This window comes from Monodon monoceros, unplaced genomic scaffold (genome assembly GCF_005190385.1).
Source record: "Monodon monoceros isolate NGI ecotype Baffin Bay Population unplaced genomic scaffold, NGI_Narwhal_1 Super_Scaffold_2, whole genome shotgun sequence".
Lineage (NCBI taxonomy): Eukaryota > Metazoa > Chordata > Mammalia > Artiodactyla > Monodontidae > Monodon > Monodon monoceros.
The window spans coordinates 46968922-46985768 of NW_021703776.1; the positions used below are offsets into that span (position 1 = coordinate 46968922).

General features: G+C 42.3%; 1 protein-coding gene across 4 annotated transcripts in view; it reads left to right on the top strand.

Annotated features, from left to right (window-relative positions):
- The window catches only part of PON3 (paraoxonase 3), a 52622-nt gene extending 36621 nt beyond the window's left edge, over positions 1-16001 (top strand). The window contains exons 9-10 of one of the 4 annotated variants that reach the window (XR_003795148.1): positions 5993-6134; positions 15947-16001. Coding sequence is in view for 2 of the 4 variants with exons in the window: in XM_029233158.1 (XP_029088991.1) it covers positions 5993-6034 (42 nt within the window). In the remaining 2 variants the exon portion in view is untranslated. Of the gene's footprint in view, positions 1-418; positions 1190-5992; positions 7577-15946 lie in introns of those variants that run through there. The other 3 variants (XR_003795149.1, XM_029233158.1, XM_029233159.1) reach the window with 3 other exon arrangements.
- The last annotated feature ends 846 nt before the right edge of the window (positions 16002-16847 follow it).

The window sequence follows — 16847 nt, forward strand, 5'->3', positions numbered from 1 at the left end:
TAGGTCCAGATTTGGCTGCATGAGGCAGCCTTGAAAATAAAATGATTGTCTCCACAATACATCCAATTACAATGGTTGAGTATGAGCTGAATAACTATAATAAACACTCCTAGTTAAAAAAAGAAGAAGAGGAGGGGGAGGAGGGGGAGAAGGAGGAGGGGGGAGGAGGAGGAGGAGAAGAAGAAGAAGAAGAAGTAGTATAGAATATACTCAGTAGTCACTGGTCCATAACAATGATATTATTCCACCAGGGAGGAAATGAGGTGGTTACTTGTCTTGGCAGCGGTGTATTTTCCCATGTCCTCTATGAATCCAAATTTTGCCCTTTCAGAATTCTTTCTGGTACATTATGCTATAAGGCCACATCTAAAGTGAGTCTTGGAAAGACTGTGTAATTTTAATAGCCTCCTTCTTATAGGTGTAGGTTTGAGAATCTGAGGACATTTCCAGGCCAGAGTTTTGGTTGCTTTTGAAATGTAAGTATCTTAGAAATCTGATAAGCTTCTGCATCTATTTGTTTCCAGTAATTGCCATGTGCCAGCAACAACATTCAGATTTCTTTTTGGAGGTTAGTTTTTTTAGCCTAGTTTACTTCCATGTCTACCCACTTCTCTCTCCCTCATTCAAATGCTGTCTCCTTTGAGGCCATCTGAAGGAACAGGTAAAAGGAAGCAATATAATCTCCCACAGGGCTGGCTCCCTTGGCTTTCCTAACTGGGAGGCATTTGGGAAATGCTATGAGCTGTAGCAATTTTACTTCCTGGTGTTGGGGCACAGAACCAAATTTCTAGACCTTCTCTATAGCCTCTGCTTTAGGCCTGCTAGTTCTTACCCGAGCACATAATTTTATTACAGTCCTCTACTAAAAACATTAAAGAACAACCAACCTTTACATATGAACATTCTGGTTGCTCTCTGGGGAAATGGCCAGCCTTTCAAGATACTGCAGGAAATGGTTTTATTAAATATTTTTGTGAGGAACATTACAAGGGTCTCCAGCTTTGTAGCCTGTGATGTTTCTTCAACTCTAACCACATATTTAAGGTTACTTTTAGAACCACTTCTAGGTTCAAATTCCTATATTTTTAAGGTCACGCTAAGCTGTTGTAACAAAGTGACCTCTTATTTAGTGGCTTAAAGAATATAGAATTACTAAAAGATAGTACATCATAGTGGGTGAGAGCACAGATTGCGGAGCCCAATTTTCTGGATTTGAATCCCAGTTCAGTTAACTTAATAACCGTGCAACTCTGGCCTTCTCTGAGTCTCAGTTTTCTCTTCTTCAAAATTGAGGTAGTAAGAGTAACTAACACTTAGGGTCGGTAAGAGGATTAAAAGAGTTAGGATATGTAAAATTTAGAACAGTGCTTGTTATACGCCAGTGTTATATACACGCTTCCTAATTTTAAAAAGCATTTATAACCTCTTTCACGTCAGAGATCTCAGATGACTGTTCCTGAGACAGATAAATATGAAAACTCTGATCCTTGTGGTACTCCAGCGGTCTAGTAGTTTTCACGAAGGAGCATGTATTCTGCAGAGCATTAACATGTTCATGATCAATCATCATATTGGATTCCATTATATTGGATTCCATCCCATAGAAAAGGGAAAGAGAGGGTGAGGAGACAGGCCAAACATCTTCAGACCCAACCTGGAAATGGCACTCCTACTGACATTCTATTAATAACACCATAGTCATATGCTGACACCTAATTGGAAGGGAAGCTGGGAAATTTAGTTTAGCTGGGGAGCCTTATGCCCAGAGAGGAAGGATTTGGGTAGGTAGCCAGTGTCCTCTATCATAGTTCCTTAAACTGACTCAAGAAGAGTTTGTAAATCATTATAATTCTATTACCGTTAAAGAAATTGAATTTGTAATAAAAAATTTTAACACTAAAAGAAACTAAATACTAGAGATAATCAAGTGTTAATAAAGTTGAAACGGATAAACACATTGTAGTAAACTCATACAATGAAATAGTATACAGCAATGTATACCACAACTAGAGCTATTTGCAACAACATGGATGAATTTCACAAATGATGTTGAGCTAAAGAAAATCAAAATTAATACATGTGGGGTGATTTTATTTGGGTTGAATTCCGAAAAAGGCAAAATTAAACAATGTTGTTGGGGTATGCATGCTTAGGTGGTTACATTAGAGAGAAGAGGAAGATGATGGTTATCACAAAAGTTAGCGTAGTGGTTTCCTCTAGGGAAGGCGGGGGTTGTTTGTGGTCAGGGTAAGATACATGGGGAAACTTCTGGAGTACTAGCACTGTTACGTTTCCTGACTTGGATGATGGTTTGCATTGATATTTCTTTATAATTATTCTATAACTGTGTATATATTTTTTATACACTCAGGTATATACAATGTATCTCACAATAGATTTTTCATGCATATGGAAAAGCTAAGAACAACTTCAGAAAATAAAAATGAAGGGCAGGGATAGACCTAATAATAAAAACAGTTTAGTATTTGTGCAAGAAAAAACCAAACAGACCAATGGAATAGAACAGAGATCTCAGAAACATATTTCTGTCTAGGGAATTCAAATAAGATAAAATTAGCAGCACCAATTAATAGGGTAAGGATGTTTGTTTAGGAAACAGAAGTGGGAGAACCGACTCGCACTATGGAAGGACATAAAATTATGTCCTACCTGACATCACTAGGTAACTACCAACCAAGGAGCAACTCTATAACCTTTAGAGTTAATAGGAGACAACATAGGAGAGTATCTTTATGACCTAAGGATAGGGAAGGACTTCTGAAACAAAGTTCCAAAAATATAAACCCTAAAACAAGAAAGTTGATTGAATGAATCATCGAAATTAAGGATTTCCATTCAGTGCAGGACACCATTGACAAAGATAATAGATGAATATCAGAATGAGAATTATTTGCAATGTTAAACTGACAAAATATTAATAAGTAGAATATATTAGGAACTCTGGAGAATAACAAAGTGGAGATAGTAACCCCAAGGAATAACAGGCAAATAGTGTGAAGAGGCAATCTGCAGAAGAAGGGAAAAAAATAAAGCACATGAAAAGCTCAGAATCTTTAGTTATCAGAGAAGTGCCAATTAAAACAGCACTCTTAAATTACTTTATACCTATTAGGCCAGCAAAATTAAAAGGCTCAATATTGTCAAGTGTGGATGGGAAGTTAAGAATACAGGGAAACTTGTGCATCATAGGTAGGAGTGTAGATAATTTTGGCCACAATAAATAAGACCCAGAGCTCAAGGAATCATAAGAACTGTAGGATCCAGAGTCATGCCTGCAGCCAAACTAGCAGAGCAGATGCTTGCTATACTGCCTCTTTTTTCAAGGTTTCAAATTTACTCTTGCTCAAGCACTTCTGATTTGAGACACAAAATCACCTCCTGTACTATGGCTTCAAGAGTTGTGGAAGTTTAGGTTCTATTTTCCACCTCTTCAGGATAGGAAGGTGTATTAGAAGAGTGGTATCTGACCACCCCCACCCACCCCCCACCCCGGCCAAAAACCCGCCCACGCCCCAGGTGAAGTTCAGGAACTGGTATTCTATAAAATCTCCCTACATGATCTATTATGTAGCCAGGATTTTAAAACACTGCACCCAAAGGGTGTTGGAAAAGTGGTGGATGGTGCTGAGTTGGTGTCTCCACCACACCATCACAGAAGACCTAGGTGCACATACAGTATTATTGATGTGCTTGTGTTCATATTGTTTGTCACAATACTGCAGGAAATTGTCTATAGAAAGAAAACAAATCAATTACTTTTTGCCAAAACTCATTTTTCCCATGCAATGTGGTTGTTCAGAAAGCAATTTACTGGAGATGTAAATGGCCATAATTAGCACAGTACAGGGCAAGTCATTCAACTGAAAAAATCCAAGAGGAACATGCTTAAGTAGGAACAGAGAATGTAATGGAAACTTTTAACACACAATTTGATACTCTCTGCAACAGACAGAGCAGAAAAAGCTTGGTCCATCAGGGATGACTTTGGGAAATGGTGAAATGATTACTTACCACAAAATTGTGTTCATTGTGTTCAAAGCTCCAGACTTTGCCCACTAGAGGAGCCCTGTGGTTTCTAACAGCTAACTGGTATATCACATAAACCTGTAAAATGTCACTGATTCCATTAAGAAGTAAAACCTAAATGAAGTACTGATGGAGCATTCTGTGGACTGTTAGCAATTTTCACTACAGAAAAAATAGTGGCTTCTGTAGTGAATCTGAAGGCTGCCTGTGGGTAGAATGTAAGTTCAAGATCTTTGGAAAATAGATTATGAGTGGATTCTAGAGAAGCCCACTGGTGTTCAAAATAATCACATCATGTGCTAAAAGTCACACAAACACACATTCACAAACTCCCATATACACCCACCCCATATATAATTAATGGAAACAATAAGGTCAGATGTGCCCTACCATTAATAGGTTTAAATATTTTGATCCTTTCCTTTTCTTTATCTTGCTACCCTCACTCCTTTCCAGAATTTTTCCTGATGAGCACTCTCTCAGTAAATCATGTGCTTCTGAAATCCTCTGCTTCTAGGGAACCAGGCACTGACCTTCACTATGATTCCCATTAGCCCAAGAGAAAAGCTAGATACTTTCTCAACCTCTATAGTAGGTTGGATAACTTTTGGCCCAAATATCCTTGTTCTTTTCCATTAGGCAACAACAGAGTATAAATAAATTAACAAGTTGACTTTAGAAACAGTAAGTGATGAAAAAAAATGTGATAATATCAAAAGGTTGCTGGAGGTGGCATGTGCTACTTTTAGCCAGACAGAGCGAAGATAATCTGTTAGAGTCACAGTAAGTGGCTTGAGCTAGGTGTGTACATTTTGGAAACACCAGCATACTGATGGTATGTAAATCCACTGGAATTGATGGGATCACCTTGAGGGAGAATGTAGAAAGAGAAGATAGCTCAGAACTAGTCCTAGGGCTTCATCATTTTGAGGTCAGTGACAGGAGGACCCTGCAAAGAAGACCAAGAAAGTAGGAGAAAGACTGGGAGAGGGTGGAATCATGAATCCAAGAAAGTATTTAAAAAGAAGGAAGTGGTGATCTGTGCCCAATGTGGTTACAAGTTAAGTATGATTAGGGCAGAGAAGTAACCACTAGATTGGCTAACACGGATGTTATGAGTGGTTTAATAAGAGCCAATTCTGCAGCTGAGTCAAAGGAACACAAGCTATATTAGAATGGTTAAGTGGAGAATGAGAGATTAAAGATATTCCCTAAAATTAGTTACTGAACCAAACAATCATTTTCTTATGCTTATAAATGAGAAAAGAATTTGGGCAGGGCTCAGCAGGCATTCATAGAGACAGCACCAACTTCAGGGGAGGGATCTTGTGCCCCACTTTTCAATAGGAAGAGTGTCAAAGAATTTGTTTCCATCATTAATCTGTTACAAGAGGTGGTAAAATGGAAGCAGCAACTGTTGACATGTCTTTCAAAGAGATTTAAGTTTTTTACAGAAGGAGCAGAGAAAGAGAGCAGTAGGTAGTTAGAATGTGGGATCAAAGAGTATTTTCCCCAGAAAACTATGAGTGACCCTAAAGCATGCTGGTATCTAATGGCAATATTCCAGAAAAAAAAAGAGGTGGATGTTGTAGTAGGGAGAAGTTGTAACTGGGACCAAAATCCGTGAGAAGGAAAGAAAAAAAGAGACCCAGAGCAAAGAGAAGAGCTGGCCTTTCATGAACAGGAAACACTTCATTCATGGTAACAGGAGAGAAGGCAGAGACGGGTGTACAGAGGCACCTTCTACTCTGCTTTGCTCAGAAGTCTCCTTGTCAGTGATGCCTCCCCTGACTCCCCTTTCTTAAATGGTACCTCCAGTACGCCCTATACCCCTCCCTGCTTTATTCTTCTCCATAGAATATGTGCATATCCATAGTGCATATTCGCATTATCCATAGCACTGCATATGCAAGAGTGATATATTTTACTGATTTCTGGCCCATAGCAGGGACTCAATAAATGTCAGCCAAGTGCCTGGAATGAATAAACACTGGAGAGATGTACTTGATGAGCTGTAAAGTCAGGAGTGGTGCGGAACGAGATGCTTGATACCCAGATGTCTGAAGGTGACACACGGTGGTAGACAGGTGAGAATAAAATTATATCTTAGGGGTTCCAATCACAGCCCTCCCTTCCTTCTGTACCTTTTCTGGCTGAGTCACGGTGGGTGATCAAGTTACTTAACCTGAGCCACAAAGATGAGGACCTTGTTAACACAAAGTGAGCGCTCCTCAAAGCCTGGCTCTCCTTTCCCACAGCTCTCCATTTCCTCCAGCCTGCTAGTTCTCCCCTTTTTGCCCGGTCTAGGCAGCTAGTTCTCGGTCTCCTCCCTTTAAAGCGCAAGGAGCGTGCAGCTCCAGGCCGCAGGCGCCGGGCCCAGCTCAGGCCGTCGGCGTCGGCGTACGGGGCCGGCCGCGTGAGCTGCGCCGCGGGGAGGGGTGGAGCCAATCCCTGGGCGGCCCGAGGCTGCGGGCTGATGGGGGTCTCCTGCCCGTCTCCTGTCCTTGCGTCCGTGTATCCTTCCGTCGTCTGTCCCAGGCCATGGCAAAGCTGACAGTGCTCACCCTCGAGACTGGGGCTGGCACTCTTCAGGGATCACCGCTCTTCTTATCTGTAAGTTGAGTTGTGCCGAGGGCTGCGGCCCACCCCGCTTCTTGTCCGTCCCACCCCTTGGCCAGGCCCTGGAGGCTCCCGCCACTCCCAAGCAGGTTCCGGGCTCTTAGAAGATCTGCAGGCGAGCGCTGGACGTACGTCCCACAGCGATTGCATCAATATCCAACTTTCCCCGGCCACCTGAAAACGTACCCTTGCTCATGGCCTGGGAGAGAGGTTAAGGAGAGTTGTTGTCGGTGTGAGTGGCCCAGCTGTTGGCACACACAAATTAATTTTTCATGAAAGCGGTGTATCTTGGCTACAGATTCACTTCCCAACTTTGCTTCAAATTAGATAACCAGATTGGAGGGAGGCCCTGATATTGTGTAAATTTAGGGAAGGAGCTCCCGCCTTGGCTGCCCGGCCGTGGCACAAACCTTCCCAGCTTGGAAGAGACAGAAAACTCGCGTGTGGAGCGGAGCAGGTGGGAAGGAATGGGCGCCGTGATGGCCCACCCGCTCCAGTGGGGGATGCGTGGGGCGTCAGGGGAGAGACCCTGGCACTGGCATTTGATGTCCTGGGCTCTTGCTGTGTCCCTTCCATTGTGGGATCTTGGGCAAATCACTTTACATTGCTAACATTAGCTGCTTCAGTAAGCCTCGTATAGGAAGCACTTAACAATGTGCCTGGGATATAGTTAAGTATTAAATAAATGTTAGTGCCCTGCTTCCTTTAAAGTATTTTTATAAAGCTTTAAGTACTATACAAGGGGAAAAAGGTTTCTAAGAATGTATCGGTAGTTTTGTTAGTAACTTTTTTTTTTTGGCTGCGTTGGGTCTTTGTTGCTGCGCGCGGGCTTTCTCTAGTTGCGGTGAGCGGGGGCTACTCTTCTTTGCGGTGCGCGGGCTTCTCATTGCAGTGGCTTCTCGTTGCGGAGCACGGGCTCTAGGTGCGCAGGCTTCAGTAGTTGCGGCATGTGGGCTCAGTAGTTGTGGCTCGCGGGCTCTAGAGCGCAGGCTCAGTAGTTGTGGCGCACGGGGCTTAGTTGCTCCGCGGCATGTGGGATCTTGCCGCACCAGGGCTTGAACCCGTGTCCCCTGCATTGGTAGGCGGATTCTTAACCACCGCGCCACCAGGGAAGTCCTAGTAACTTTTTAATAGGGGTTCAAAGTCTAAAGATCATCCTAATCCCTAAGGCTTAATCAATAAAATCTCATTATTTACTTTGAAGTACAACATCACTAAAAATCAAATTGAACATTTTGGATTTTTAGAAAAAAATCGTATGACCCTATGGACTGATTAGAAACATACATTCAGAATAGGTTTTTGTAACTATTGGGTTTTTCTTCTACTTGTTGGTTATTTTTGGAATCACAAACTGTTAGAAAAAAGTAAGAAACAGTGATTTGGGGTTTTTAATCATGTAAAAATTATGGTTTGTGGATTTTCATTAATCATGGTACTATTTGTTGCCAAAGGAGAATATATATAGTATGTATTACATTTATATGTTTATAAATACATTATATATGTATATTTGTGCGGTATTACCCTGGTGTTACCCATTATGAAAATAAATGAGATGTAAATATATGACACCCCTTCTAGGCTTTCTCCTTTTGATTCTCCATTTACATCTATCCCTGGGTTTGTTCTGCCCACACTCTTCAAATTGCCCCACACAGTTTGAAGATAGGCCCTCACTCCTTCCCGGCAGATCTGTAATCTTCTAAAGGATTACAGATCTGCCGGGAAGGAGTGAGGGTCTATCTTTCTGGTTTACCTTCCTTAATTTACTCTAAGGGTGGAGACTGTAGGCATTTTGTATATGCTTTTGTGTAAGAGTATAGCTTTACCACTACCATCCTAAAAAGTTTCTCTATCAACATGAAGTCTTAGCTTATTTGATCCAACATTAATATTTCCCCAAATTTGTTCACAAGTCACAAGACATGCTCCATAAAAAATACGTTTCTTGGATAAATAAATTTGCGAAGTGTTGTCTACTGTAGCCTTTTCCTAGAGATTGACAGTGTATTCTGGCATGTTGAAAGCTTTGAAAAGTCCTTCAGTAACAAAACAAACAAACAGAAAATGATTTTGCTTTGTCATTTCACAGACTTATTTGCCCACATCCTTCACTGCCTTTTTTGGTACCATCTATAAACATCCTGTATAACTCTCTGGGATACAGTTTGAGACAGACTATTGTACACCATTGATTTGCACCAAGACTTAAATTTCAACTGAAAAAGTTGAGGCCTGGCCTTGGGCAGCAGATGGACCTTGGCCTTGGTTTCTGGGCCCCAAGCCTGATTCTGATTTGTCTGAAGGGACCAACGCACACTATGGTCATAGCTGAACATAATATCAGTCTCTGTGAGTCTCGCTGTTGGCCTTGCCTGTGGTTTCTTTTTGTGGATGGGGTGCCTGCTGGAGCTGCTTTGCCGTGGGGTTGCTGCAGTGGGATGACCTGGTCTAGTTAGAAGTAAGAATTTACTGTTTTACTTTCAGCACCTGGACCCAGCAAGTGGGGAGGGAGCCTCAGTCCTTGAACTTCTGGCTGTAATCAGATGGCTGAGAAGGGAAAAGGAAAGTGGAAGTGGGGTGGACCTCTGGTTGTTGAATAAAAAAGAAGGCTAGAGCAGCCACGGCAGAAGTAGGAGCAGGAATAGGAGCAATGGGCAGCTAGGAGGATGGGTGGTTATGAAGATGGAGGGCGGTTGCAGAGCCTTCGATTAGCCCAGATACGGGAGGAAGGGAAATTGCACTCACTGTTTGAAAAGCTCTAAAGCCTCACTACTCAAAAGGACTGTGGACCAGATGCATGAGCATCATCTGGAGTTCCCAGGACTTGCAGAATCTCGGGCCCCAGCCCACACTATTGAATCAGAATCAGCATTATTTCACAAGCTCCTCAGGGGATGTGTATGCATGTCTCTAAAGTGAGACAGGAGGGAAGGGGGCGGGCATAACCCTTGAAAGAATGACAGAGCCATTGAGGACACAACAAAAACTGCTTAGCCGCATAGCACAGGGAGATCAGCTCGGTGCTTTGTGATCGCCTGGAGGGGTGGGATAGGGAGGGTGGGAGGGAGGGAGACGCAAGAGGGAAGAGATGTGGGAACATATGTATATATGTAACTGATTCATTTTGTTGTAAAGCAGAAACTAACACACCATTGTAAAGCTATTATACTCCAATAAAGATGTTAAAAAAAAAAAAGCTTAGAACAGATTAGGCCCGAGATGGCAGAAGATTCCACTCGCAGTAGAACTTGAGCCTCATTATGCACTCATTGTAATACATTACCATATGCCAAACGACACACCCACAGGCGCCATGACACTTCCCCGGCCAACCATAGAAGGCCAAAAAGTGGGCGGTGACCCAATTCCTGGAAATCCTCTCCCCTTTCTCGAAATAGCTGGAATAATCCCCCCACTTGTTAGCCTATGAAATTACCCAGCCCATAAAAAGTAACCACTTCTGCACCCCGGGCCTCTTGCCTTCTGAGCCGGCTGGCACTCTGTCTGTGGAGTGTATTTCTCCCAGAGCTGCTCTCCTTCTGAGACGCCCAAGTTCTGTCTCTGGAATGTGTATCTCTGCTTTCCCTTTACTCTGGCTCGCTCTTGAATTCTTTCCTGCCCAGAGCCAAGGACCCTCACTTGGCGGCCTGAGACCTGGGTCATGACCCTCCTCTCATGCCCCATTTTCCTGCAACCTCTTTACAAAGTCTGTTAATAAATCTACTTCTTACCTGTCACTTTGCCTCTCGCTGAAGTCCTTCTGCGCCGAGACATAAAGAACCTGAGCTTCGTTAAGTCCTGAGACTAGGTGTGCGGTTGCAATCAGAAGACTGTGGGTTTCAGTCCCCTCTTAAGCCAGACATTGTGGATTCCAGCCCCACACGAGGGTCGTCTGTGTTCGCGTCCCACATGAGGTGTGACTGGATTCGAGTCCTATCTGAGGTGGTATCTGAGGTGCGTGGTTTCAAAAGGACATTCAAATCCTGCGTCACGCATCTGAGAACCAGATCAAGAGCTCCTGGAGGGTCAGTAAATTACCTTTATCCCCATTTGAGAGATAAGACCTCTGAATCTCAGAGAAAATCATTCATCTGCCCAAAGGAGTGAAGGGAAGAGATTATGTCCTGAGACCGGCAGCAGGGTCGAGGTGAATCCGCAGAGGCGATACATCTTTTTTTCCTCAGAGACGCGGTGTATGCGAGTGGGGCAGGTTCATAAGAAGTTATATAGTCCTGGGGCTGGAAGGAACTTGTGGAAGAATACTTGAGGGGTTCCCGGATGCTTCTGAGGTGATAGCAGCACAGAGCAAAGAAAGACGGGAGCTCCCCTGGATCAGTAGTCTTCCCTGCGCTTCTTTGTAGTTGGCTGCTGTGGCCTCGCGCGATGTGCACTGCGCAAGTCCCGGAAATGCCGAGGACTACGATATAAACAGCGCCCCCTGTAGTGTGGAATGTTGCAGCCCCGCGTCTCTGGGACAACTTCCTCATTCCTAAATTGCCCACTGTAATGCATGAGACCCTTCATTAGAAGGAAACAGCAAAGCTAGCATTAATATTTCTGCCACCCCCATGCCCACTCTAGTGGGAAGCACGCTCTAGTAGGAAGAGGGCAGTGGGGGAATTGCAACAGACTTGGGTTGCATCTCAGTTCTGCAACTTTCAAGTCACTTTGTCACTGACCCAGATTCTTGGACTTTTGTTGTTGTTGTTGGTGGTTTTTTTTTGCGGTACGAGGGCCTCTCACTGTTGTGGCCTCTCCCGTTGCGGAGCACAGGCTCTGGACGCGCAGGCTCAGCGGCCATGGCTCATGGGCCCAGCTGCTCTGCGGCATGTGGGATCTTCCCGGACCTGGGCAAGAACCCGTGTCCCCTGCATCAGCGGGCAGACTCTCAACCACTGTACCACCAGGGAAGCCCTCTTGGACTTTTTAATCAACAGAAATTGATAACAGGTCAGAAGAGAAATTTAGGCAAGTCTTTTTGGGGATCTGTGCTGCAGCACGGGGAGCGAAAACAAATAACGGGTTCCCTTGCTTGCTCCCTGAGGGAGGGCGATCTGGTCCTTTAAATGGGGTGTGGGTAGGGGCAGATCCAGCAGCTGGGCCAGAGGGGCGGCGTAGGTGGCCTGCCCACCCCCTTGGTGGAGCTGTGTGCAGGGATCATGTGCAATACTCTGTTTTTGTTCCAGACACCTCATGAATGGCAGTTGGGTCTTTGGTTTTTTTGTATCATATTGTCCATAATTTGTCCCAACTGCACAAGCGCGCAGTTATTTTTAGTCCCTTATAGTTTGTATTCTGTTGCTTGAGGAGGTGTTTGTCCAAGTGCAAGCATTGTAGCAAAGGGTCCTGGGTCCCAGGTCCCAGCCTGTCTCAACTTTACCATTCTGAGCCTGTTTCTCCACCTAAATATTATGGGCTCATAATACATATCACATTAGGAGATATATATATATAAAATCTGGCATATGAAAGATACTCCGTAAATGTTAGCTTTTATTATTGCCATATGCTATCTCAAAAATCTACCTATGAAGGTTGCAGGATACAAAATTAATGCACAGAAATCTCTGGCATTCCTATACACCAACAACAAAAAATCAGAAAGAGAAATTAAGGAAACACTCCCATTTACCATTGCAACAAAAAGAATAAAATACCTAGGAATAAACCTGTCTAAGGAGGCGAAAGACTTGTACTCAGAAAACTATAAAACACTGATGAAAGAAATCAAGGATGACATAAACAGATAGAGAAATAGACCGTGTTCTTGGATTGGAAGAATCAATATTGTGAAAATGACTATACTACACAAAGCAATCTACAAATTCAGTGTAATCCCTATCAAACTACCAATAGCATTCTTCACAGAATTACAACAAAAAATTTTACAATTCATATGGAAACACAAAAGACCCCGAAGAGCCAAAGCAATCTTGAGAAAGATAAGTGGAGTTGGAGGAGTCAGGCTCCCTGACTTCAAACTATACCACCAAGCTAAGTAATCAAGACAGTATGGTACTGGCACAAAACCAGAAAAATAGATCAATGGTACAGGATAGAATGCCCAGAGATAAACCCACGCACATAGGGGTACCTAATTTATGACAAAGGAGGCAAGAACATGCAATGGAGAAAAGACAGCCTCTTCAATAAGTGGTGCTGGGAAAACTGGACAGCTACTTGTAAAAGAATGAAATTAGGACACTCCCTAACACCATACACAAAAATAAACTTCAGATGGATTAAAGACTTAAATATAAGGCCAGACACTATAAAACTCTTAGAGGAAAACATAGGAAAAACACTCTTTGACATAAACCACTGCAAGATCTTTTTTTGACCACCTCCTAGAGTAATGGAAATTTAAAAAAAATAAACAAATGGGACTTAATTAAACTTAAAAGCTTTTGCACAACAAAGGAAACCATAAACAAGACAAAAAGACAACCCTCAGAATGGGAGAAAATATTTGCAAATGAAACAACAGACAAAGGATTAATCTCCAAAATATACAAACAGCTCATGGAGCTCAATATCAAAAAAACAAACAATCCAGTTAAAAAATGGGTGGAAGACCTAAAGAGACATTTCACCAAGGAAGACATACAGATGGCCAAGAGGCACATGACTAGATGCTCAACATCACTAATTATTAGAGAAATGCAAATGAAAACTACAATGAGGGATACCTCATGCCAGTTAGAATGGCCATTATCAAAAAATCTAGAAACAATAAATGCTGGAAAGGGTGTGGAGAAAAGGGAACCCTCTTGCACTGTTGGTGGCAATGTAAATTGATACAACCACTATGGAAAACAGTATGGAGGTTCCTTAAAAAACTTAAAATAGAACTACCATATGACCCAGCAATCCCATTACTGGGCATATAGCCTGAGAAAACCGTAGTTCAAAAAGAGTCATGTACCACAGTGTTCATTGCAGCACTATTTACAGTAGCCAGGACATGGAACCAATCTAAGTGTCCATCGACAGATGAATGGATAAAGAAGATGTGGCACATATATACAATGGAATACTACTCAGCCATAAGAAGAAACGAAATTGAGTTATTTGTAGTGAGATTGGTGGACCTAGAGTCTGTCATACAGAGTGAAGTAAGTCAGAAAGAGAAAAACAAATACCGTATGCTAACGCATATATATGGAATCTAAAAAAAAAAAAAAGTACTGGTGAGCCTAGTTGCAGGGCAGGAATAAAGAGGTAGACACAGAGAATGGACTTGAGGACACAGGGTGGGAGGGGGAAGCTGGGGCAAAGTGATAGTAGCATCGACGTATACACACTACCAAATGTAGAATAGTTGGCTGGTGGGAAACAGCGGCATAGCACAGGGAGATCGACTCGGTGCTTTGCGATGACCTAGAGGGGTGGGATAGGGAGGGTGGGAGGGAGGCTCAAGAGGGAGGGGATATGGGGACATGTATATGCATATGGCTGATTCGCTTTGTTGTGCAACAGAAACTAACACAGTATCATGAAGCAATTACACTCCAATAAAGATCTATTAAAAAAAATCTACCTATGAATGATCCACTTAATGAGTGGTACTTGAATATATATTGTGATAATACCTCACTGAGACCATAGGCTAAGGACGAATAACTCACTGGCCCTCCTCTATCAATGCAACCAACATCATCTCCATCTGATGCACTAGCCTACTAATTCCACAAAACAATTCAGCAGACATCTACCAAGTACCTTCTTTTTTCCTCGAGTGCTGTATTCATGTGGGAAGTCACAGGGATGAATAGGATGCAGTATTCACTCACAGATTTCAGAGTTTACTGTGAGCAATGAGACCACAAACTGATTACTGTAAAACAATATAGTAAGAGCCTCTGTAGATGTATATGTGAAGGTTCATGAGGATAAATGAAGGAGTTACTAATCCTGTCACAGAGTATCAGTAGGAGCTGCAGACATCGTGAGTAAGAATCTTCCAGGTGGATTAGCAGGAAGGACTAGGTGGAGGGAAAACTTGCATAAGAAAGTGATGTAGAGAAAAGGGTCCTTGGTGTCATGGCACCTGATTTCAAATCCCAATTCCATCTTTTTAAGGATAGTAGGACCCAATAAGGAATATTGAATAATGAGGGGTGTGCAGTGGCAGAAGGTAGACCGGGCGAGGATGCATATGGTCCCAAGGAAAGTTCCAGAATGGATTTCTTAATGCATAGCTAAAGATCCTTGCTTTCTTTTGTAAGGAGCTGGCATGTATTTGCAAAGAATAATTCATAGCAGGGAGTATGTGATTTCTGGCCAGAGTTCAGCAGCTTATAAATCAGCAACCCATCTCAAACATTGAACTTTATCCTTTGGACCTGGAACATTTGGACTTAATCAAGCCCTTGACAAGATATTTCCTGATAATTGAAAATAAAATAGAAAAATATGAGCTGGCTTATAGTAACGCAAGCTGAATTGTCTTCTGGTACTTCCTTCAGCTTTTTGGAAGTGGTGATACTGGTAAATTTTGCTGGGCAGAGGACCAAATGTGATCTTTGCATTCATACTTCAGTTCTAATCCCAGCTCAGCCACTTCCTAATTTTGTATCCTTGAAAAGCCACTTAATCTTAGTCATCTATAAAATAGGGAAAACAATACCTCAGGGAGAGATTTGAGGATTAAAGCAGAGTAATTACAGTACCTGAACTGTGCTAGTAATGATTAGTCTGTTGAGATTTGACTTCTTTTGGCCACAAATTTGAACCCAGAGCAACTGAGTGCTCACTTAATGCCTCCTTACCTACTGTGGGCTCCCTTTAACTGTGATTATTCTGCCTTTTCCAGGTTAGAGATCAACTTCCATGAGAGAGAAGCCTAAGTTAGAATACAGGCTGATCAGTTCTGGCTTTTCTCTGCTCTCTGTGAACACATCACATTTAATGAACCTTGCAAGCCAGGCTGCATACCTCTTCTTCCTGTATGATTTTGACTCTAAAAAAGCTAATTTGGCTATCCTTGGCATTTTTCCCAAGTCTTGACCCACTCACTGATTGCACGTTACTGACTCTTCTTCTATGTCACTCTTTGTAATGTCCTTGATTATGACCTCCACTCTTAACATCTTGTACCTGTCCTTTGAGTTCCTTGGGGCACTCTGTGTATATTCACGGAGCTTTCTGTAGACCAGTGTTTTTCAAAATGGTGGATCACAAAATCAATTTAGTAAATTATGATCAACACTTACCTATTTATTTATTTTTATTTTATTATTATTATTATTATTTTTTTTTTTGCGGTACGCAGGCCTCTCACTGTTGTGACCTTTCCCGTTGCGGAGCAGAGGCTCCGAATGCGCAGGCTCAGCAGCCGTGGCTCACGGGCCCAGCCGCTCCACGGCATGTGGGATCTTCCTGGACCGGGGCACGAACCCGCATCCCCTGCATCGGCAGGTGGACTCTCAACCACTGCGCCACCAGGGAAGCCCTATTTTATTATTTTTAAAATTGAATTATAGTTGACTCACAATATATTATTTTCAGGTGTACAACATAGTGATTCAGTATTTTTATAGATTATACTCCATTTATAATTATTATAAAATATTGGCTATATTCTCTGTGCTGTACAATATATCCTTGTACCTTATTTATCTTATGCATAGTAGTTTGTACTTCTTAATCTCCTACCCTTATATTGCCCCTCCCCACTTCTCTCTTCCCATTGGTAACCACTAGTTTGTTCTCTATATCTGTGAGTCTGTTTCTCTTCTGTTATTTTCATTCATTTGTTTATTTCTTAGATCCCACATATAAGTGATAACATACAGTATTTGTCTTTCTATGCCTGACTTATTTCACTAAGCATAATACCTTCCAGGTCCATCCATGTTGTTGAAAATGGCAAATTTCATTATTTTTTTATGGCTGAGTAATATTCCATTGTGTGTGTACATATATATATATACACACACACACACATCCTCACCAATATTTGTTATTTGTATGACCAGCATCTTTAAATAAATGAAATAGAATTGAGTAGAAAAGTTAAGAATTTATTAAATGTATTAGGGTGAGTATCACTTTGTGAACTTTGTTTCAGGGGTGTGTGTGTGTGTGTGTGTGTGTGTGTGTGTGATGTGTGTTTCTACCATGTAAAATGCTTTTCCTAACGTGGGTCTTAGTCTGAAAAGTTGGTAAGGCAC